Here is a 19026-nt window from a genome sequence, read left to right on the forward strand (position 1 = left end):
AATCAATCAACAAAATCTTGAAAATAAAAAACTAATACTTTTTAGAATAACTAACAAATATGATACAACCATCTACTTCCTGATGTTTTATTACTTTAATAAATTGTCCAGCATGATTTACTTTTCAGTGTTCAGTGTCTTTGAAGATACAGAGCAGTAGGTTTTTCCTGTAAGAGTTGATTAATTCATGGTCAAATATATTCAAGGGATATCCTGTTTAAAGATGCATAAACATTTTGTACTTTTTGTGTGTTTCCTTTTCAATGAGTCCAAATTGTACAAATATCTTCGTTAAAAGACATATTTGGCAAAAGGCGCAACTCTTTAAAAGAATAGACTGCATTCATAAAGAGACATTTGGATAACTGAAGGGCAATTCATTAACTCAGAGGATGTAAACTCCCTTTGACAGGATCATGAATTTACCTAGAAGGCAATTAAAATCTGGACTACTTATCTGTGAATAAGAGCACGAGAGGCAAAAAAAAATTATGTATATATCCCTGTTGGCAGAATAGTCTCCGTTACAAACTTCTAGGACAGCAATGATGACCTCAAACAAAATATGCAGCTATCTGTGATACTGTATTAGCAAAGGATGATTAGAAGGAAAAAATGTTTACATAAAGTAAGAAGTACATCTAGGCACTTAATGGGCTATAGTGGGTGTACAGCTCACTGTATGATGGGGCATGCAGGCTCTCAGACTCCAGCAATATGCCCTCCAGATTACTAGGTTTATTGATGTCCCACTTCATGATACTCATAGCAGTATTGTGGGCCATGACCTGTTGTCCCCTGTCACGTGACCTTGGTGTTACATGCCAGTGCAGACTGCTGTCTCCATGGAGAAATTTTGAGTCCCTCAAAGCAACAGCATTTCACCATCCATACTACAGTTACTGGGGTAGCACTTTGTGCACACTAGGTCAGGCAATAAAACAGGTAAGGCAGACACACAAGATAATGTATAACTGTTATTAATGCTTTTTTTTTTAGGTATTATGATGTGTTGATGGATAACTGTGTTGATAGAAGATATTTGCTTTTTTAAAATTGAATGATATTCAGCCAAGGAGATTTTGTTGTAATGGGGGAGTCTGATGGGTGAATAGTTGGTGACTGACGATTAGTTAGGGAAGTTTTAATTAACTGAAATAATCAAAGTGTCACAATATGGTTCCTCTGATTCTGTCCAACTGGATTTGATGAATGTGAGCTTCTCCCAGTGACCACCACCTTGTCTTCTCCTCCACTTATTTCCATTGTCACCTGAAATGGCCTGCAGATTTGGAGGGTGGCTCCTTGCTTGAGAGATTTCCGTGAGTAACCTGAATAGCAAATCTATTGCTTGAGGAAGCAGCTTGCTTCATATGTTGCTGCACGGTTGTTATTGGAGGTCTCTAAACTTCATGGTGCAACAGTGGAAGGGGGTAAGCAATAGGATGTCAACGTAATTTGTCGAGGGAGCTGAGCGTGTGTCCTCAGGTGCACTCTGAAGGTCTAAAGACAGTAGATATGGCAGACTGGCATTTGTGCATTGTGGGTGTTGCCCACAAGGATTCATGGGGAATCACTGAGATGAACTTCAATATTGCGTGGATCCAAGGCAAAAGGTGAAGTATGAAACTAGATTAGGATCTTTTCTCTTAGTGGTAGGTTTACATCGGAATGCAGCGTTATGTATTTCATCAACACCACTGGTTCCTAGCAGTCTTTTTTTAAATATGCTCAAGCGATTTAATTAATTAGTACCCTACAACAAGACATAATAGTAATCCTGTGGTTCTTGTATCTCCTGCTGTTTGGGAGCATGCAATGGCGACAACAACTCACCAACCATCCTTGCTCCTTATCTTGCTTACCTCCTCCAAACTCACCTCTCACCTAATACCTCTTTTGTTGGTTCAATGTCATTTTTAGTCTTGTAATGCTCTTGTGCCATACATTGGGTCTTCCTATTGCATTAAAAGCATGATAAGTTGTTGTTCCTCAGCACATATCTCCCTGAGACAGCACATATCTCCCTGAGACATCAATCAATGACAAATTATAAGATGTTATTAATGCCTACATCTCCCACTTGAAAGGATATATTGGCATGGAATGTTATGGTCTTAATGTGCTTCACAATAACCATCTAGGCCATTGTACCCTGCTTTGAAGCTTCAAGTTGATGTGAAGGAGATGGTACATCTTGTTGATCGCCTCTTTTGTGAATCGTTGACTTGGGGCCCAGTTACTAAGTAGGAATGGTGCTCTCCGAGCACTGTTATTTGATTCTTCTTTGGAAGATCTACATCCAACCCATAGACCTTTCTCTCATGCTTCCTCCTCTCAATGCCCCCTCATGTTGCATAGCAAATCATTGCAAATGTTTGGTCCTATCCTTGTGACCCCCATCAGCAAACTTGTGTTTCCTCCATTCTAGTGTGCAGCAAAAGTTTCCAATTCTCTGAAAATTCATGACAGTGCTTCTGCAAACTGATGTTATCATAGGTGAAGTAAGTCAAAAGCACTTGTGATCCTTTATACAGTCTACAAGAGCCTATCTTGCTTTATAACAATGGTTGCTTGATATATTGATAAAATTTAGTGTCTTGGCATTGCATCTGAGCGTTCTTCTGCCTGACATCATGATAGTCAAAACGTGTGGTGTTGGAAAAGTACAGCTGGTCAGAAAGCATCAGAGGAGCAAGAGAGTCGATGTTTTGATCATAAGCCCTTCAGGAATGTGGTCGGTGGGTAGCCCAAGGGGGCTGGGAAGTGGGCGGGACTGGTAGGGAGGTTGCTAGGAATGCAATAGATAGATGAAGGTGGGGGATTATAGTGATCGGTCAATGGGGAGGGTGGAGAGGTTAGGTAGGAGTGAAGATGGACAAGCAGGACAGTTCAAGAAGGTGGTATCAAGTTGGAGGGTTGGATCATGGATTAGTTGGGGGGAGGGGAGATGGGGAAACTGGTGGAATCTACATTGATTCCTTGTGGTTGGAGGGTCCAAAGGCAGAAGATGGGGTGTTCTTTCAGGTGGCGGCGATGGCCTAGGACTTGCATGTCCTTGGTTGAGTGCGAGGGAGAGTTGAAGTGGTCAGCTACAGGCTGGTGGGGTTGTTTAGTGCGTGTGTCCCAGAGATGTTCTCTGAAATGATCTGCACATTGTCCTGTCTCCCCAATGTAGAGGAGACCATAGAGAGCAATGGACACAGTTGATGAGCTGGGTAGATGTGCAGGTAAATCTTTGCCGGATGTGGAAGGATCCTTTGGGGCCTTGGATGGAGGTGAGGAGGTGGTGTGGCTGTAGATTTTGTGCCTCTTGCAGTGGCAAGGGAAGGTGCCAGCAGTGGAGGGTAGTTTGGTGGGGTGGGGGGGGGGGGTATGGGGTATGGACCTAACGAGGGAGATGTGGAGGGAATGACCTCTGTGGAATGCTGAAAGGGGTGGAGAGGGAAATGTATATCTCTGGTGGTGGAGTCTGACTGTAGGTGGCAAAAATGGTGGAAGATGATGTGTTGTATCTAGAGATTGGAGTGGAAAGTGAGGACTGGGGAGTCCTTGTTATGGGTGGAGGGGTGGTATTCATGGGCAGAGATGTAGGAAGTTGAGATGCGCTGGAGGACATTGTTGACCACATGGGAGGGGAAATTGCAGCCCTTGAAGTAGGAAGCCATCTTGGATGTTCTGGAGTGGAATTGATCTTGCTGGGAGCAAATGTGGCAGAAGAATTGAGAGTAAGGGATAGCGTTTTTACAAGAGGGGCCATGGGAGGAGGTGTAGTCCAGGTAGTTGTGGGAGTCAGTGGGTTTGAAGTAGATGTCCATGTTGAGGCAGTTGCTGAAAATGAAGGTGAAGGGGAGGGAGGTGTCAGAGATGGTCCAGGTGAACTTGAGCTCAGGGTGGAATGTGCTCGTGAAGTTTATGACACTGTGTAAACCCCTCTGTTAATTTAAACCAGCCATGCAGAAAAGATTCACCCCGTGCTATATTCTGTTAAAATTCGAGAGACAACTATGCCAGAGATCGTTATTTAAAGTAAAAATTGGCAACTTTATTATTTTAAGTTCAACAGAGAATCTTTTACCTTCCATTCGGCAATACTAGTCAGATTTTTTAAAAATTCCCAATTTAAGATTTACGAAAAAAATCACATTTCAAAACCAGTCAGCTTTGCTGATTTTCCTTTTGAAGATTCTCTCCAGGTTGGCTTCGATGTTCTGCTCTGCGCTCCCCACACGCAGGTACCTTTCAAAGAGCTCTTCAGCTAGCAGTCTACTTTTGCTGGTCTATGGCAGTCCTCCTCTTAATTGTTCAAAATGTCTGGTTTTATACCCCAAAATATTGGATCATTTCATTGGTTTTAATATTATCAAAACGCTAAATTCAAATTTGATTCGATTTTGTTATCTTGGGGATAATTTAAATTGGCTGAATTTGGATTTGATTTTTGTTTCATGGCAACCCAACTGCTGCTGTTTCAACCAAGTGTTATATTGTTACCTTGTTTGGGACTCTTTGTGCTTTGTCAGCTTTTAGCTTTTCCTTGTTAGCTTTTCAACTTTTTGTTTTAAAGGTACAGTGCACCTCTACACCTTCATAGCAAGTTGGTGAACAATTCAACCTCCTTATGGGAGCGCAAGGTGGCACCAATAATTATTGATGTAACAGAGGAAAAGGTGGGGAATGGTGCCAACATAACTGTAGACGATGAACTGTTCCACATACCCGACGAAGAGGCAGGCATGGCTGGGGCCTGTGTGGGTGCCCCTGGCAACCCCTTTGGTTTGAAGGAAGTGAGAGGATTCAAAGGAGAAATCGCTGAGGGTGATGACCTGTTCAGCCAATTGAATGTGTGTCTTTGGAAGGGTACTGATTGGGTTGCCGGGCGAGGAAGAAACTGAGGACTTGGAGGGTTTCATCATGGTGGATGGATGTGCACAGGGACTGGATGTTCATAATGAGACATTGAGGGCCAGCGAACAGAAAGTCATGGAGGAGGTGGAGGGCATCGGTGGTGTCCCAAATGTATGTGGGGAGATTCTGAACCAAGGAGATCAGGATGGTGTCAAGGTATGCGGAAACCGGTTTGTTGGGGCAGGAGCAGGTGGAAACAATGGGTTGACAGGTTTGAGTTTTTGGTAAGAGGTAGAACAATGTGGTACAGGGTTCCTGGACTATGATGATATGGATGGTCTGGAAGATGGTAGTTTGGTGATGGGATTTTTTAGGTGCATGCAGGGGCTGCATTTGTGTGTTATTTCCATATACCTGCTTCATCAATGGCTATTGCTGAATCTTTAACTATCAAGTGGGGGTGCCTGCTGATATTTGCACTATGCTCAGAACATTTTTGACTTCTCTGATACTGAAGGAGTTTATGTCTAAAGTCAGCAAGACTGAAACAAAACCCAGGCCTGGACTGATAGCGGCAAATAGCATGTGTGCTCCACAAGGCCAGGCAATGTCTATTTCTAACTAGAGGTCAACATGGAGTTATTGTTGATTTGGGATTTGAATTTGACCAGCCATCTTAGTACTAGGACTACAAGAACAGGTCGGAGGTTAAGAATTCTGTGGCAAGAAACCTCCTGATCTTCCAAAGTCTGTCTACCTTCAGTCACAAGTGAGGAATGGATGAATACAGCTTCAATAGGAAGCTTGATCCATGGAGGAAAAGGCAGTCTGCTTCATTGGCACCCCAACTACCATCTTTAACATCTGTTCACTTCATGACCAATATATAGCAGTGTATACTATCTACACAATGCATGACAGAAACTCAATGAAATTCCTTCAACCTACAAACCACTACCATTTAGAAGCACACAGATAAGTACTCCACTACTGAAGGTATGCACTGACAGTTGGCCTGAGTGTCATTTGTTTATTAGTAATTAAAGGCTTAGACTATTCTACTAAGAGGAAGGTATAAGGTTTTTAGCTATTTTCTAATCAGACCTAAACAGATGTTATGTCACACTTCTGGAGTAATTAGAATGAACCCAGGTTCTGCATCACAGTAGCCCCTTCACTTGGAGACAATGGCAGAAATCTCTATTTACAATGAATAGACACTGAATCTCCTGAATGCCTAGTAAGTTGTTCAAGTTGTCATGTTGCTGGTGGGAGAGAGAAGGTTGAAGAGATCTAGCCTCAGCCATTTAAAGGTTTCTGGGAGATTCATCCTCACATAGCCATAGGTAAGAAGAATGATCAGAATAGACTTTATTACTTTATTATTTTTGAAGAGCTCCTCAAAAGTTGAAGCAAGTGCCTCGAGGTGTTCACTTTCAAGTTACTGCTCCACAAAATGGAAATAGAAGAAACTCAGCTGAGAAGCTGCTTGCTCGAAGGACAATAATTTGTATAGAAGGTGATGTGTGATAAATGAGAAAATTGTAAAGGTCATGTCTTTTTATTTTTGAGCTTTTTAATACTGTAGACTGAAAAGAGAGAGAACTGTTTTAAAACCAGGGGTTAGAAAGGATGACTGCATGTTTTCAAAGTAAAGAATTTGATATTTGTTGTGAACCCTGTTTATGGATTCCAGAAATGTGCAGATGAACTGGGGGGTTGTTTACAACTGAAGCCTGATTTGATAAATTGTGCCGCCTCCACAAACCAATGACAAAGGTCCTCTGTCTATCAACAACTGTGTGATTGGTTGCCCAATAGCTGAACAACTAAAGATTGAATAAGACAGAAGGAGCAGGAGTTGGCCATTCAGCTCCTTGAGCTTGTTTCATCATTCAATTAGGTTATGGCTATTTTGTGGCCTAACTCCACTTACCTGCCTTTGGCCTATTTCCCTTCTTAGACTTTATTTTTAAAAAAACAAAGTCTGTGTCCAATTTAAAATTAACAAATGATCCAGCACCTGCCATTTCTGGAAATGAGTTCCAGACATCTACCACCCTTTGTGTGTAGAGGTGCGTCATTACATCTTCCCTGATTGGTCTGACCCTAATTTTCAAACTATGCCCCCTTGTTCTCGAATCCCCAACCAGTGGAAGTAGTTTATCTACCTTGTCTTCTCCTGCTAGCTAGTTCCTGAAGCTTGTCATACCAGAAGAGAAATCACTAACTCTGCAGTTAGCTATTTGAAAACTGAGAAAACCAGCAAACATTGCAAGTTGTGACTTTGAATTGGATAAGTCAGAAACCTTTCAGTGAAACAGCTGTCCTGTGCCTCTGGAAAATCAATGGAAGCATTCGGAGAAAGAAAGATCAAGGAGAAACTTGTGTATCACAAGAACCAAGCCAACAGATCACATGAACATGACTATGGCACTGATTCTCCAGTTTTTCCCTCTGCCCATGAGGTTCTCTTTCTGTTTATTTACCTGTGTGCATGTAAAGGAGAGTTGATAAAGGGATTTGTAGAGTTTACTTTAGTGATCATCAGTTACTAGACTCTCAATACCTATATTAAATAATGATTCTGGTTAAGTCCTGCAACCTGGCCCATGCTTTTTACTAACCTGGGTTAGAAAACTCAGGTAGATTGTTGATCTTGTGTATTTATTTTAAAACTTTGTTTTGTGGCAGCTGTGGTAATAGCGAGCATGATTTCCAGTGTGTTGCTCATGTGAGTTGTAACAATGTTCCTCTTTGCAGTTTAAAGTATAAATTGCCAACAAAAAGAAAATAGCACCCTGGACTTATATCCACAATTTGGGAAAATTCCTACCTCCATTGATCTGACTTTATAGATGGCTGTCTAGATGTTAGATTTTCAGTTAGAAGGGAACACAGACTACAAGTCAGGGTGCATGATTGTGGAAATAGTGAGACAGATACTGGGTGTCGAGGTAGTTTGCACAGCAGGCTTACCGAAGGCTCTGCTATTGGTCAAAATTGAAAAAGGAAAGTTTAAAACATTTCACATCCCTCCACTCCTCTCCCCTTGACCACCTCATCTTCAGAACATACGTATGATAACCTAGGTCATCCCTTGGGCCAACCACCATGACCTTTCTTACCTTCCTGTCAGCCTATATGCTTGTACACATTTCCATAATTGCTCCTAATCTGGTGCCAGCCTGTGCTCCTGTACTCACCCCTGTGACCCCTTGTACATTTCATGCCAACTTACAACTTTGTATCCATCCATTACGCTTTAAGGCCTCTATACCAGCTTCATGTTAACTGATGCCTGTCCTTTTGCCTTTACACCTTAAATCCACCATTACCAGATGTTGGGACCCATGCAGAAACCTGATAAAATGAAGTTTTATAAAATTTCCTACTTATAGCTATTGCAGACAGCTATTATGAAAAAAGCTTTCATTTATGAAAACCCACTTGCTACGTTTACATTCCTTCAAGTATATTGACCTGAGTGACATTAGGCATTTATTAAAAGTGCACACTCCCTGATAACAACAAACATTGAAATTCATCATCTCACTCCAAAGAGTCTATGATTACTTGTCATTGTCAGTCAAGCTATGAAATGGCAGAGACCCTATTGTAATAGTGGTTGGTTGTGAAGTCTGTTCTGTAGCTGTAATTTGGTATTGGAAGTCTTCATGTCAACAGTGATTTGGCAAGCGCTGATTTTGTTTTTCTTTCAAAGGTTTAAAGGGAAAGTACCCTTAACTGCCTTGACAGTGCCTTTTTTTTTTAAGGCCCTCTTTTAACAAATCCTCTGTTAACATTCTTGACTCTTGATTTTAACAGGTCTGTTTATAATTCCAACTGATAGCTGATGGATTTGTGTAATTTTATACATGTACGTGTAACAATTCTGACCTCCCCAAAGCTGGAGCCATATCAAAAGGAATACCTTATTTCTTCAAACAGGCACCTTGGCTATCCAGTATAGTAAAGTTCAGACCTGTTCTTACCAGGTCTGCACTGCACACACAAGGTTCACAATCCTGGACTTCTGAAATCTGGTTTGAGTTAGCACCTGATGATCTTGGTTAGCCAGTTGCCATGAGCCCCACACGCCAAAAGGCTGGGTTTGCTGCAACTGAAATTTCAGGAGGTGCACTCTCAGTTCATACAGCCACAGTGCCTGTGATGTCACTGCTAGTGACTGGGTAGGACCTGTGTCATAGTTTTGACACTTGTTGTTTGTGGGACTCTTGTTGGGCTTCAGGGCTATGGGATTGTTCATGTTTTGGATGAGAGATAGCCAGTGGTGAAGTGGTGGCGCAGCCAGTAGGGTGGGAGGGAGAGGCATCAACAACTACGTCTGGTTTTGGTTCCAGTGCAGTTTGGGTGCACAGTTATGACATCAGGTGGCACTGACATCCTTTTCAAGTATGTTGACAGAAGATGCATCAGTGCTCAATATGTTTCTCATATCTGCCTGTTTAAAAATGGGAATTGTCACAATTGGGGTTGGGGCTTCTGATTTCAGTGTTTATCTGTCCTGGTGAAAACCCATGCTGATGCCTCTCCAATAGTGCTTTTATTTATATGTTAACAGTGTATGTTTTAGAATATAATTCTAACTTTCTGTTAACAGTTAGAACATTCATTTTTAAAGTTAACCTCCAAGGAGGCTATAGCAATAAACTTTGTTCCAGCAATAACATTCTCTTTATCAGGTACTCAGTGTTGCTCTGTCCTGAAGATATTGCTTGTTTGGCTAATATTTATAGGCAGATTTATGACTTTGAAACTAAAATTTGATTTTGTCAGTTATTGTTCTAAGAAACATTTTGTAATGGATTATCTCTGATTTAATAATAAATATTTATCTGTTTTGAGTAATTGCAAAAACAAAATTCAAGTATTCTGCTTCTAATCTTTGTTTTTGTTACATAGTAGATGAGCTGAACTAATGAATAACTACTAGCTTCTCCCAGCTGGGAGAATTGTACAATTGTTGAAACTTTGAGATATTTTTATTATTTTAAAATTACTTGAAGTTGTTGGAAAACGGTTTAATATTCCTTTAGCATTATTTCTCAGTTTTAGTTTTTGCTGTTATTTCAATTCATGTCTTAATAAACCTGATGTGATTTTGTAATTTGAGGTATGTTAGTTCACTATTTGACCATTCGTCAATGGTAATAGTCTGTTTCTTGCTGTGTGTATGCAAGGGAAGGTAAATTCACCATAGTTCTAGCAGACCATAGGCTGCTCTCTCATTCAAGAGAGGCGACTGGTGGTGGTTTTAACATGAGGGTCACCACAACTCATGTGAGGTTGAGAAAATGGGACCTTCATTGTGACCTCAGCCAGTACAGGAACTGAACCAGGATCAGCATCACTCTGCATTACAAACCAACCATCCAGCTGACTGAGATAAACAAATAATTATTCGCAGTGGCCTCATCCCATAATCTGAAATGCTTTGCAAGATGCTAAGAACTGAGGTGATTGCATTGGTTGCAATCATGTATTAGCAGACAGGATGATTCTCTTTTCAGTCCTTCTCTTTATAATCTAGATGCCTGACTCAAAGGTGTATTTTATTAAGGTTTCTGTAACCAGAGAAGATAAGATGGAGTGCATTCTTGTCATGCCCATCGTTGGGTAGAAGTACAATGTAGCTGAAGGAATTACTGCATACTGCATAGAAAATAGGAACCAGGAGTACGTCATTCAGCTCTTCAAGCCTGTCCCTGTTCTTCCATTCAATGTGATCATAGGTGATCATCCAATTCAGTATCCTGATGCTGCTTTCTCCTTGAACCCTCTGATCCTTTTAGCCCTAAGAACTATGTCCAACTTCTCCTTGAAAACACTCTGTTTTGGCCTCAAAAACTTTGTGGTAGAGAATTCCACAGGCAGTGTAAATGAAACGTCATCTTATTTATTGATTTTTTTTTTTTAAAAAAAGGTTTTTTGATCTATGCATGGATTGCTGAAATCATTTATTCATTGTCATTCCACTTAATATTTGGACTGTATCCCTATAGAATCATAGTGTGATACAGTGCAGAACAGGGTTGTTTGGCCCACTGTATCTGCTTCACTTCTATCAAAAGAAATTCCAGTTGGTCCTGCATTCGCACTTGTTTCCCAAACTATTACGATTCTTTTTCCTCCAAGAATTAAAATTGTGAATTCCTATTCCTGTATTTTAAGGTCATACTTCACACATGATACCTCAGCTGCTACTATTCTGTTTCCTTTGGCTATTTCTGCTTCACAGTTCACTTTTTCATTCATCAATTCTAGGACCATTGGTAAATTAAAGAAGTGAGTTCCTAAAGGAATAAAATTATTTTCTGTGCACCTTTATTTTGTTTGCTTTCTCTTGATAAAGGGAATACTCTGATTTTTTTTTAAAGTAATTTTCTTTTATTCATTCATGGCTGGACCAACATTTGTTTTTTACATATGTATTTGCACTACTCTTGAGTACATTCTTTCCTTACTTTCCAGAACTTGATAATTCTGCGACCAATGAAAGATTCAAGTTCAGCATTGCAACAAGAATTCCAGAAGTAAGTGACCATCTGAAATTGTGTTCTCTTCACTCTTCTTAACTCTTCTCAGTGGTGATGTTTTTTTGACAAAAATGCAATGAGAAAAGGGGTGATCAGTCAATGAGCCTGCTTCTGTTGCTAACCATGCATGATCGATCATGTCTGTAACTCATCTAGATTCTGTGAGATATCATTCTGCATATCCATCTCTTCAATGTTAACATAACAACTTGCATCAGCCCTGAATATGTAATCACATTAGGATCTCGAATGTTTAAACTTCTGACTTAGCTTAGTTGGTAGCATTCTTATGGAGGATATGTGGAGAAAGAATGCCTTGTGCAACACCAAAAAATTTCACTAAAGGGTAACTTTTATATAGTAAACTTTTTTTGATTAACACGTTTAAAACCTGTATTAAAAGCTACAAAGTATTTCTAAATTAATTTAATAAATCTGAATATTTATCACTTGCAAAACTTTTGTGTAAATTTTGTGGAATTTCTGCAAAAATTATTAGATTAATATTGTATTTTGGTGCTGTTCCATATTATAGACTATTGGACAGAAGATATGTCACCTCTGGGATCATCCAGTCAGTTCATCCTGTATTGCTAGGAACCATGTGAAAACACTCCTGAGTGAACTTCGCATCTATGAGGTGAACAGTAAATTTTGTTGATGCATACATAAGAACCAATTGTTTGACTTTCTTGTTCAGCATGCTACATTCTCTCAATATGTGTACATTTCACAGTACTTGGAATCCAAATCAAACCATTGTGGGTAAAATTTGTTCTCCACCTATGGCCTACACGTACATTCATACAATTGTGCACACACACACTGAGGTAGACATACATGTGCACACAGTTACTTATTTTAGGAATATGTTGGACTTAACAGCATCCAGAAAGTTTAGGTCTAACTTAACAGGTTTGGAAACCTCTCCAATGTTTAGGGCATTGCAGGCTAAAATGGATCATAGGCATACATTCTGCTGCTCACTCAGTTGGATCACTCCTGATTTCATGGTTATATGAAGCTAGGTCAGAAGAATTTGAGCCACCAGTGAGGTATGAATAACTCTAGGCTGGCATGTCATCCAATTGCAGTGTCCAAGGTCATTGCAATCACGATTACATTCTGAAATCTGTGAAAAAGAATGGACTTGGTTCCCATCTTCTCTTGCAGTCATTGACCAGAAATTTTGTCGACATGAAGCTCACTAAGACCAGACATCATGCTTTCTTGCTTTTTGTGAGAGGTGAATTTATGGTGAGGGTTAAATTTGTTTTCTTCACTCTTGTCAACCAGCTGTAGTATTCCCAGGCAAGCAACAGTGGGGATTCCATGTAGAACACTGTTTTCTTAAGCTCATCCTCCAGAAGTTGTCACTTCATCGGGTTTTTTTTTCCTGATTGCAGGTTTAGTTGTTTTTCGTTTCTGAATGTAATTGCCAACTAACAGAAAGTTACAGGTGGTTTTGGTGTTATAGCTTAATGTTTAAAAGTAGCTAGTAAAATGTAATTCTTCGACAGTATTCTGAGGTTTAGCTTGGTACTTGGGAATAATTTGGGTTGGGGTAAAAAGAGAATTCATGATGCATTTGATATGACTTGAAAATGCTTGATGCATTTGATATGACTTGAAAATGGCCAAAGTGAATAAACTTATTCCATACAAATGCAAATCCTGTCATGGACTATATGGGTTTTGTAGGAAAGAATTTCAGACTATGTATATGTTTTAAAGTTTTCAGGGATTGCAATTTCTAAAATTTCTTATTGTAACATATTTGCTCTTTGATCCATATATACAGTGGTTCAGAACATTCAATTCTTAAAAATAAATAATTAGAATTTTAGGAATTGATTTCTGTTGCTCAATTTAGCTTGGTGCTTATAACTGTAGGACAAATGTGTTGACACGTTCATCAGATGGCAGTGTAATTTGTACCATAATTGAGTTGATGTATGTAATTTACTTGAATGATTTATAATACTTTAATGATTTATAATACTGATATTTGAGAGCCATGTAATTTTGCACTGACATTATTGGGACAGCCATTTTAGTATTTTAATATAAATAGTATATATAAATTTTAGTATTTATATATAAGATTGTAACCAAATAACATTTCCATACAGTTAAATTAGACTAGTGAATTTATTTTTTAAATTTTGGTCAATTTCTTTTCAGAAATCATCAGATTTTTCCCTAAAGGAGCAGACTCCATTTGAGTCTGAATTTTTGCCACTGACTTGCCTAACAAGAGTCTTAACAGAAGTAGAGGATCAAGGTAGGAAAATTACATACACAAATGTAAAATACTGAGGTTGCTAGAAATCTGAAATTTAAAGAAAAGAAAGGAATATTCTGAGAGTCGAGCAACATTTATGGAGAGAGCAGTGCTGCTACCATTTAGGGTCAGATATACAATATTTGCAGAATTTTAATTTTTGTATGATTTACATGATTTAATCTAATCTTTCCAAAAATATGCCAACTTCTTTTTAAGTCAACACTCGGGGTCTCTTGTTTAACATAGAAGTTTGATATGCAAGTTTTAAACTTCTTTCGGTGTCCAAATCAGGAAGCCATGGATGACCAACAACAGGAGTTCACTCTGAGAGTTGGCTCTAAGGGAGGTGGATCAGTGTCAAAGACACTTCATGTGTAAATAAAGAGTGATTTGGTGATGGGATACTGGCCTCTGGAATTATTTCAATTATTTAATAATTATTTAATAATTTGAAACTGTCAATTAAACGTTAAAAACCATCTGCTGAACTAAGTGCTTTATTAGCTTTTGAAACTCAACCAAACCTTCATAATGGCTTCAGCTGTTAAAACACACCGTTACAGCTCTGGTCAATGAAGCCTACTGAAACTGAAAACGAGGTATTTTTTACCAAAGCTACACAAGGTGGTTTTAATTGAATGCATATCATAGAGTTATAGAGAAGTACAGCATGGAAACAGACCCTTCGGTCTAACCCGTCCACGCAGACCAACCCAATCTAGTCCCACCTGCCAGCACCCGGCACATATCCCTCCAAACCCTTCCTGTTCATGTACCCATCCAGATGCATTTTAAATGCTGTAATTGCACCAGCCTCCTCCACTTCCTCTGACAGCTCATTCCATATACGTACCACCCTTTGTGTGAAAATGTTGCCCCTTATATCTTTTATATCTTTCCCCTCTCACCCTGAACCTATGCCCTCTAATTCTGGACTCCCTGATCCCAGGGAAACAATTTTGTGTATTTATCCTATCCATGCCCCTCATAATTTTGTAAACCTCTATAAGGTCACCCCTCAGCCTCCGACGCTCCAGAGAAAACCGCCCCAGCCTGTTCAGCCCCTCCTTATAGCTCAAATCCTCCAACCTTGGCAACATCCTTGTAAACCTTTTCTGAACCCTTTCAAGTTTCACAATGTCTTTCGATAGAAAGGATACCAGAATTGCACGCCATATTCCAACAGTGGCCTAACCAATGACCTGTACAGACGCAACATGACCTCCCAACTCCTGTACTCAATACTCTGACCAATAAAAGAAAACATACCAAACTCCTCCTTCACAATCCTATCTACCTGTGACTCCACTTTCAAGGAGCTGTGAACCTCCACTCCAAGGTCTCTTTGTTCAGCAACACTCCTTAGGACCTTACTATTAAGTGCATAAATTCCTGCTAAGATTTGCTTTCCCAAAATGCAGCACCTTGCATTTATCTGAATTAAACTCCATCTGCCACTTCTCAGCCCATTGGCTCATCTGATCAAGATCCTGTTGTAATCTGAGGTAACCTTCGATATCCATCACCCCTCCAATTTTGCTGTCATCAGCAAACTTACTGACTATACTTCTTCTGCTTGCATCCAAATCATTTATATAAATGACAAAATGTAGAGGGCCCAGCACCAATCCCTGTGGCACTCCACTGGTCACAGGCCTCCAGTCTGAAAAACATCCCTCCACCACTACCCTCTGTCTTCTACCTTTTGAGCCAGTTCTGTATCCAAATAGCTAGATCTCCCTGTATTCCATGAGATCTAATCTTGCTACCCAGTCTCCCATTGGGAACCTTGTTCAATGTCTTACTGAAGTCCATATTGATCACATCTTCTGCTCTGCCCTCTTTGTTACTTCTTCAAAAAAACTCAATCAAGTTTGTGAGACATGATTTCCCACGAACAAAGCCATGTTGACTATCCCTAATCAGTCCTTACCTTTCCAAATACATGTACATCCTGTCCCTCAGGGTTCCCTCCAACCACTTGCCCACCACTGACGTCAGGCTCACTGGTCTGTAGTTCCCTGGCTTGTCCTTAGCACCCTTCTTAAACAGTGGCACCACGTTAGCCAACCTCCAGTCTTTAACTACTATTTGATGTTATCAAAACATAATACTTGCCTGTAAGAATTTTTCCTATTCCTCAGCAGACTTCTCCTGTTTCCAAACTCTCGCCCAGAAAGGTTTTTACAAAGGCTTCCAAAACCACCTACTGATTAATTCTGGGAGATTAGGTAAAATATTTCCTCATTCTGTTAATGGTAATCCAACCTCACAAACAGTACTTGTGGGAATGCAACTTGATTCTCTTCTTACCCTTTGAAGTTTGTCAGGACTGTTTCAGAAGGGAATATTCAAATTTCCAACGTACTTCTGTCAATCTTCTTCCATGTTTCCAACTTCTTTAAGCCATAAAAGTCCAGCCCACAATATCTTGGGCAGTGATGAGGAAAATATCTTCTTTTAGAGGTTATGAATGACTTTCCAAAAGTATCAGTCAATGCATATATTCAAGACTGATATCTATAGAATCTTGGGCACTAAGATACTCGACAGATATGAGGTTAGGGTGTAAGTGTAATTAAATCATATGTTTAGGAAATAACGGCAAGCTTGAGGAACCTTTTGGCCTAGTGTTGGCCTTATTTCCTGTATTTGTATAACCCTGCACCTGTAAAGCTGTCCCTGGTTTTGCTGAAATGCTTATCACAATTACGTGATGAGTAACTAACCTTTTTTGAAGAATCTGCATCCAATTACTTTTATATACTGTATTTTAACATCCAGCACTACATGTTTTTCATTAGTCTACACTTAATAATTATGTATTTTACTTCTCTTTGCAGCATTAAGCCATTTAGAGGAATCAGAAAATGTGGATGCAAAGTTTGTGGAAGAAGTAGCGCTGAAGCAGACATTAACTTTCCTTGGTCTTGAAAATAAGTAATATAAGCAAGGACACATTTCAAGGGGAAACATTTGATACTGATATCTTTCAAGAAATAATTAAATTTTTTGCTTGGTTATTTGCCACATGTAAAATAGCAGGAATAAACAAGATACAGCAAGGTAAAACAAAACTTGTTCAAAAAACGTGAGAGAGAGCAATCTGTGGTCTAACTATATATGTATCGGTTCCATTTAATTACCAGCACTAATTCTGTTTGTTAAATTGAGTTGAGACACTTCAGATTCTAAGCTGAACTACAACAGTGTTCAGAGGAGGATTTTTGACAATAACCCTTGCAATCTCATGATGATGGACATGCTGAAACCTGTGGTTCAGCCCAATTTATGATTCCAAATGAAGGAATACATGTTGTAGTAGGAAGCTCTTTAAGAAAGTCAAACATGTTTTAAAACATGTGGTATCTACCATATGTGCAATTTTAATTCACTGAACACAATGTTTTAATTTGAGTATTTTCTTTTAAAACAATGTTATTTATTTACTTATTAAGACCACAGTAGTTAATCTATAAAATATTTAACAATAGATGGTGTGGTATCTGTAGTTTTGGGGATATGCTTCAGTAAGATGTTTGTTCTAAGTGATAAAACAAAATATTACTTTCAAATGTTTGAGTCTCAAGAAAACATTGCATCAAATGCAATAGAAATGCACCTCTTTGAATACTTTTGAATGCATACAGTTGATATCCTACTATCTACTTCAATATATAACCTATTTTGCAGTAAGTTTGATTAAAAATTAATTTGTAAAACTTGGTCTTAAATTTCTGGGAAAATATGTATTGCTGTGGAAGTGATTATAGATCAAACATTTGCACAGGAACTGAGCATTTATAGAATATGCAGTCTTCCATTTGTACTTAATGCTTGAATTTTTGAGGTCACAAATATGAAACTATTAATTCCCGTGATAAAGCTACATTTTTCTACATGTAAAGTTTTATGTAAGAATTGTTTCAAATCAATGTACATAAATATAGAATTTTATATTTTTGTAACATTACTCTACTCTGTGTTACATTTAATGCGTGTTGCTTGACATGTTTTAGAAAGTCAATATGTTGCTTATAGTTGTCTTAGCGGAGTCCAAAACAATGGTTTTTTATCTAATTTTTTCTACTCATTGAAGTAAATGTTGGCTTTTTTGGCTTTTTGAAGTTTATAATTTTATGTAACTCATTTTATAAAATGAATCTATCAAAAAATAGAAAACTGTTGTTATTTGGTGACATTTCAATGAACATAGAAAGTTTTGACTGTTTGCTCAGTTGCAAGAGAATGGGGTAAAAACAAAAGTTCTATTCCAGAAAACGATTTTTTTTTCCTCATAGAAACTTGAGTAACCATCTCTTCATTTAATGAAGAATTAGTAAAATTGTGAAAAAAAATTAGGGTGTGGATGTAGGTTTGCTCTCTGAGCTGGAAGGTTCATTTTCAGATGTTTCTTCACCATACTAGGTAACATCTTCAGTGAGCCTCCAGACAAAACACTGCTGATGATTCCTGCTTTGTTGAGATGTTTGGGTTTCTTTGGGTTGGTGATGTCGTTTCCTGTTCTTTTTCTCAGGGGATGGTAAATGGTGTCCAAGTCAATGTGTTTGTTGATAGAGTTCCGGTTGGAATGTCATGTTTCTCAGAATTCTCATGCATGTCTCTGTTTGGCTTGTCCTAGGATGTCAGGGTTCTTAGCAGAGACAGTAATGCAGAGACTCAAAAAAACAGCTCTGCCAAACATCCAACTCAAGCTTTGTGTCTGCTACGTTGATGACCCCTTTGTCATCACTAAACAGAAAAAAATTAAAGGAAACCTTCAAGACCATCAATAATATCCTTACTGGCATAAAAGAGGAGGAAAATGACAACAAACTGCCATTCCTAGATGTCGTAGTAGAGCGAACAGCCAATGGGGAACTTCAAACGAGCATCTACAGGAAAACAGCACATACAGACCAAATATTGAACTACAGAAACAATCGTCCCAACATCCGCAAACAAAGTTGCATCAGAACATTATTTCAATGAGTCACCACACACTGCAGCACAGAGAAACTACGCAGAGCAGAGGAAAATCACCTATACTGTGCATTCAAAAAGAATGGGTAGGTACCCAATGAGCACAGTCTGCCAATTTCTCAGCAACAAACCCAAACAATGCAGACAAAACACATCCAGAAACCCTAGCCACTCTCCCCTACATCAAAGACATCTCTGAAATGACTGCCAGACTACTCAGACCTCTTGGCATCATGGTAGCCCACCAGCCCACCACCACACTAAAATAGCAGCTAATTATGCCTCTAGGGAACCTTCGGGCCACCTTCAACTTCTGGCACATCCTTAAGTTTCCTTTTAAGTGGTCAC

At 39.1% G+C, this 19026-nt stretch overlaps 1 protein-coding gene across 3 annotated transcripts in view; it reads left to right on the plus strand.

Annotated features, from left to right (window-relative positions):
- gsap (gamma-secretase activating protein) overlaps window positions 1-17877 on the plus strand; it is an 81903-nt gene extending 64026 nt beyond the window's left edge. For all 3 annotated transcript variants that reach the window (XM_072562658.1, XM_072562657.1, XM_072562659.1), the window contains 4 exons: window positions 11344-11405; window positions 11944-12048; window positions 13593-13692; window positions 16539-17877. In XM_072562658.1, coding sequence (XP_072418759.1) covers window positions 11344-11405; window positions 11944-12048; window positions 13593-13692; window positions 16539-16639 — 368 coding nt within the window. In that variant the 3' untranslated portion in view covers window positions 16640-17877. The remainder of the gene's footprint in view (window positions 1-11343; window positions 11406-11943; window positions 12049-13592; window positions 13693-16538) is intronic.
- The last annotated feature ends 1149 nt before the right edge of the window (window positions 17878-19026 follow it).

This window comes from Chiloscyllium punctatum, chromosome 44, assembly GCF_047496795.1.
Source record: "Chiloscyllium punctatum isolate Juve2018m chromosome 44, sChiPun1.3, whole genome shotgun sequence".
In the NCBI taxonomy this organism is placed as follows: Eukaryota; Metazoa; Chordata; class Chondrichthyes; order Orectolobiformes; family Hemiscylliidae; genus Chiloscyllium; species Chiloscyllium punctatum.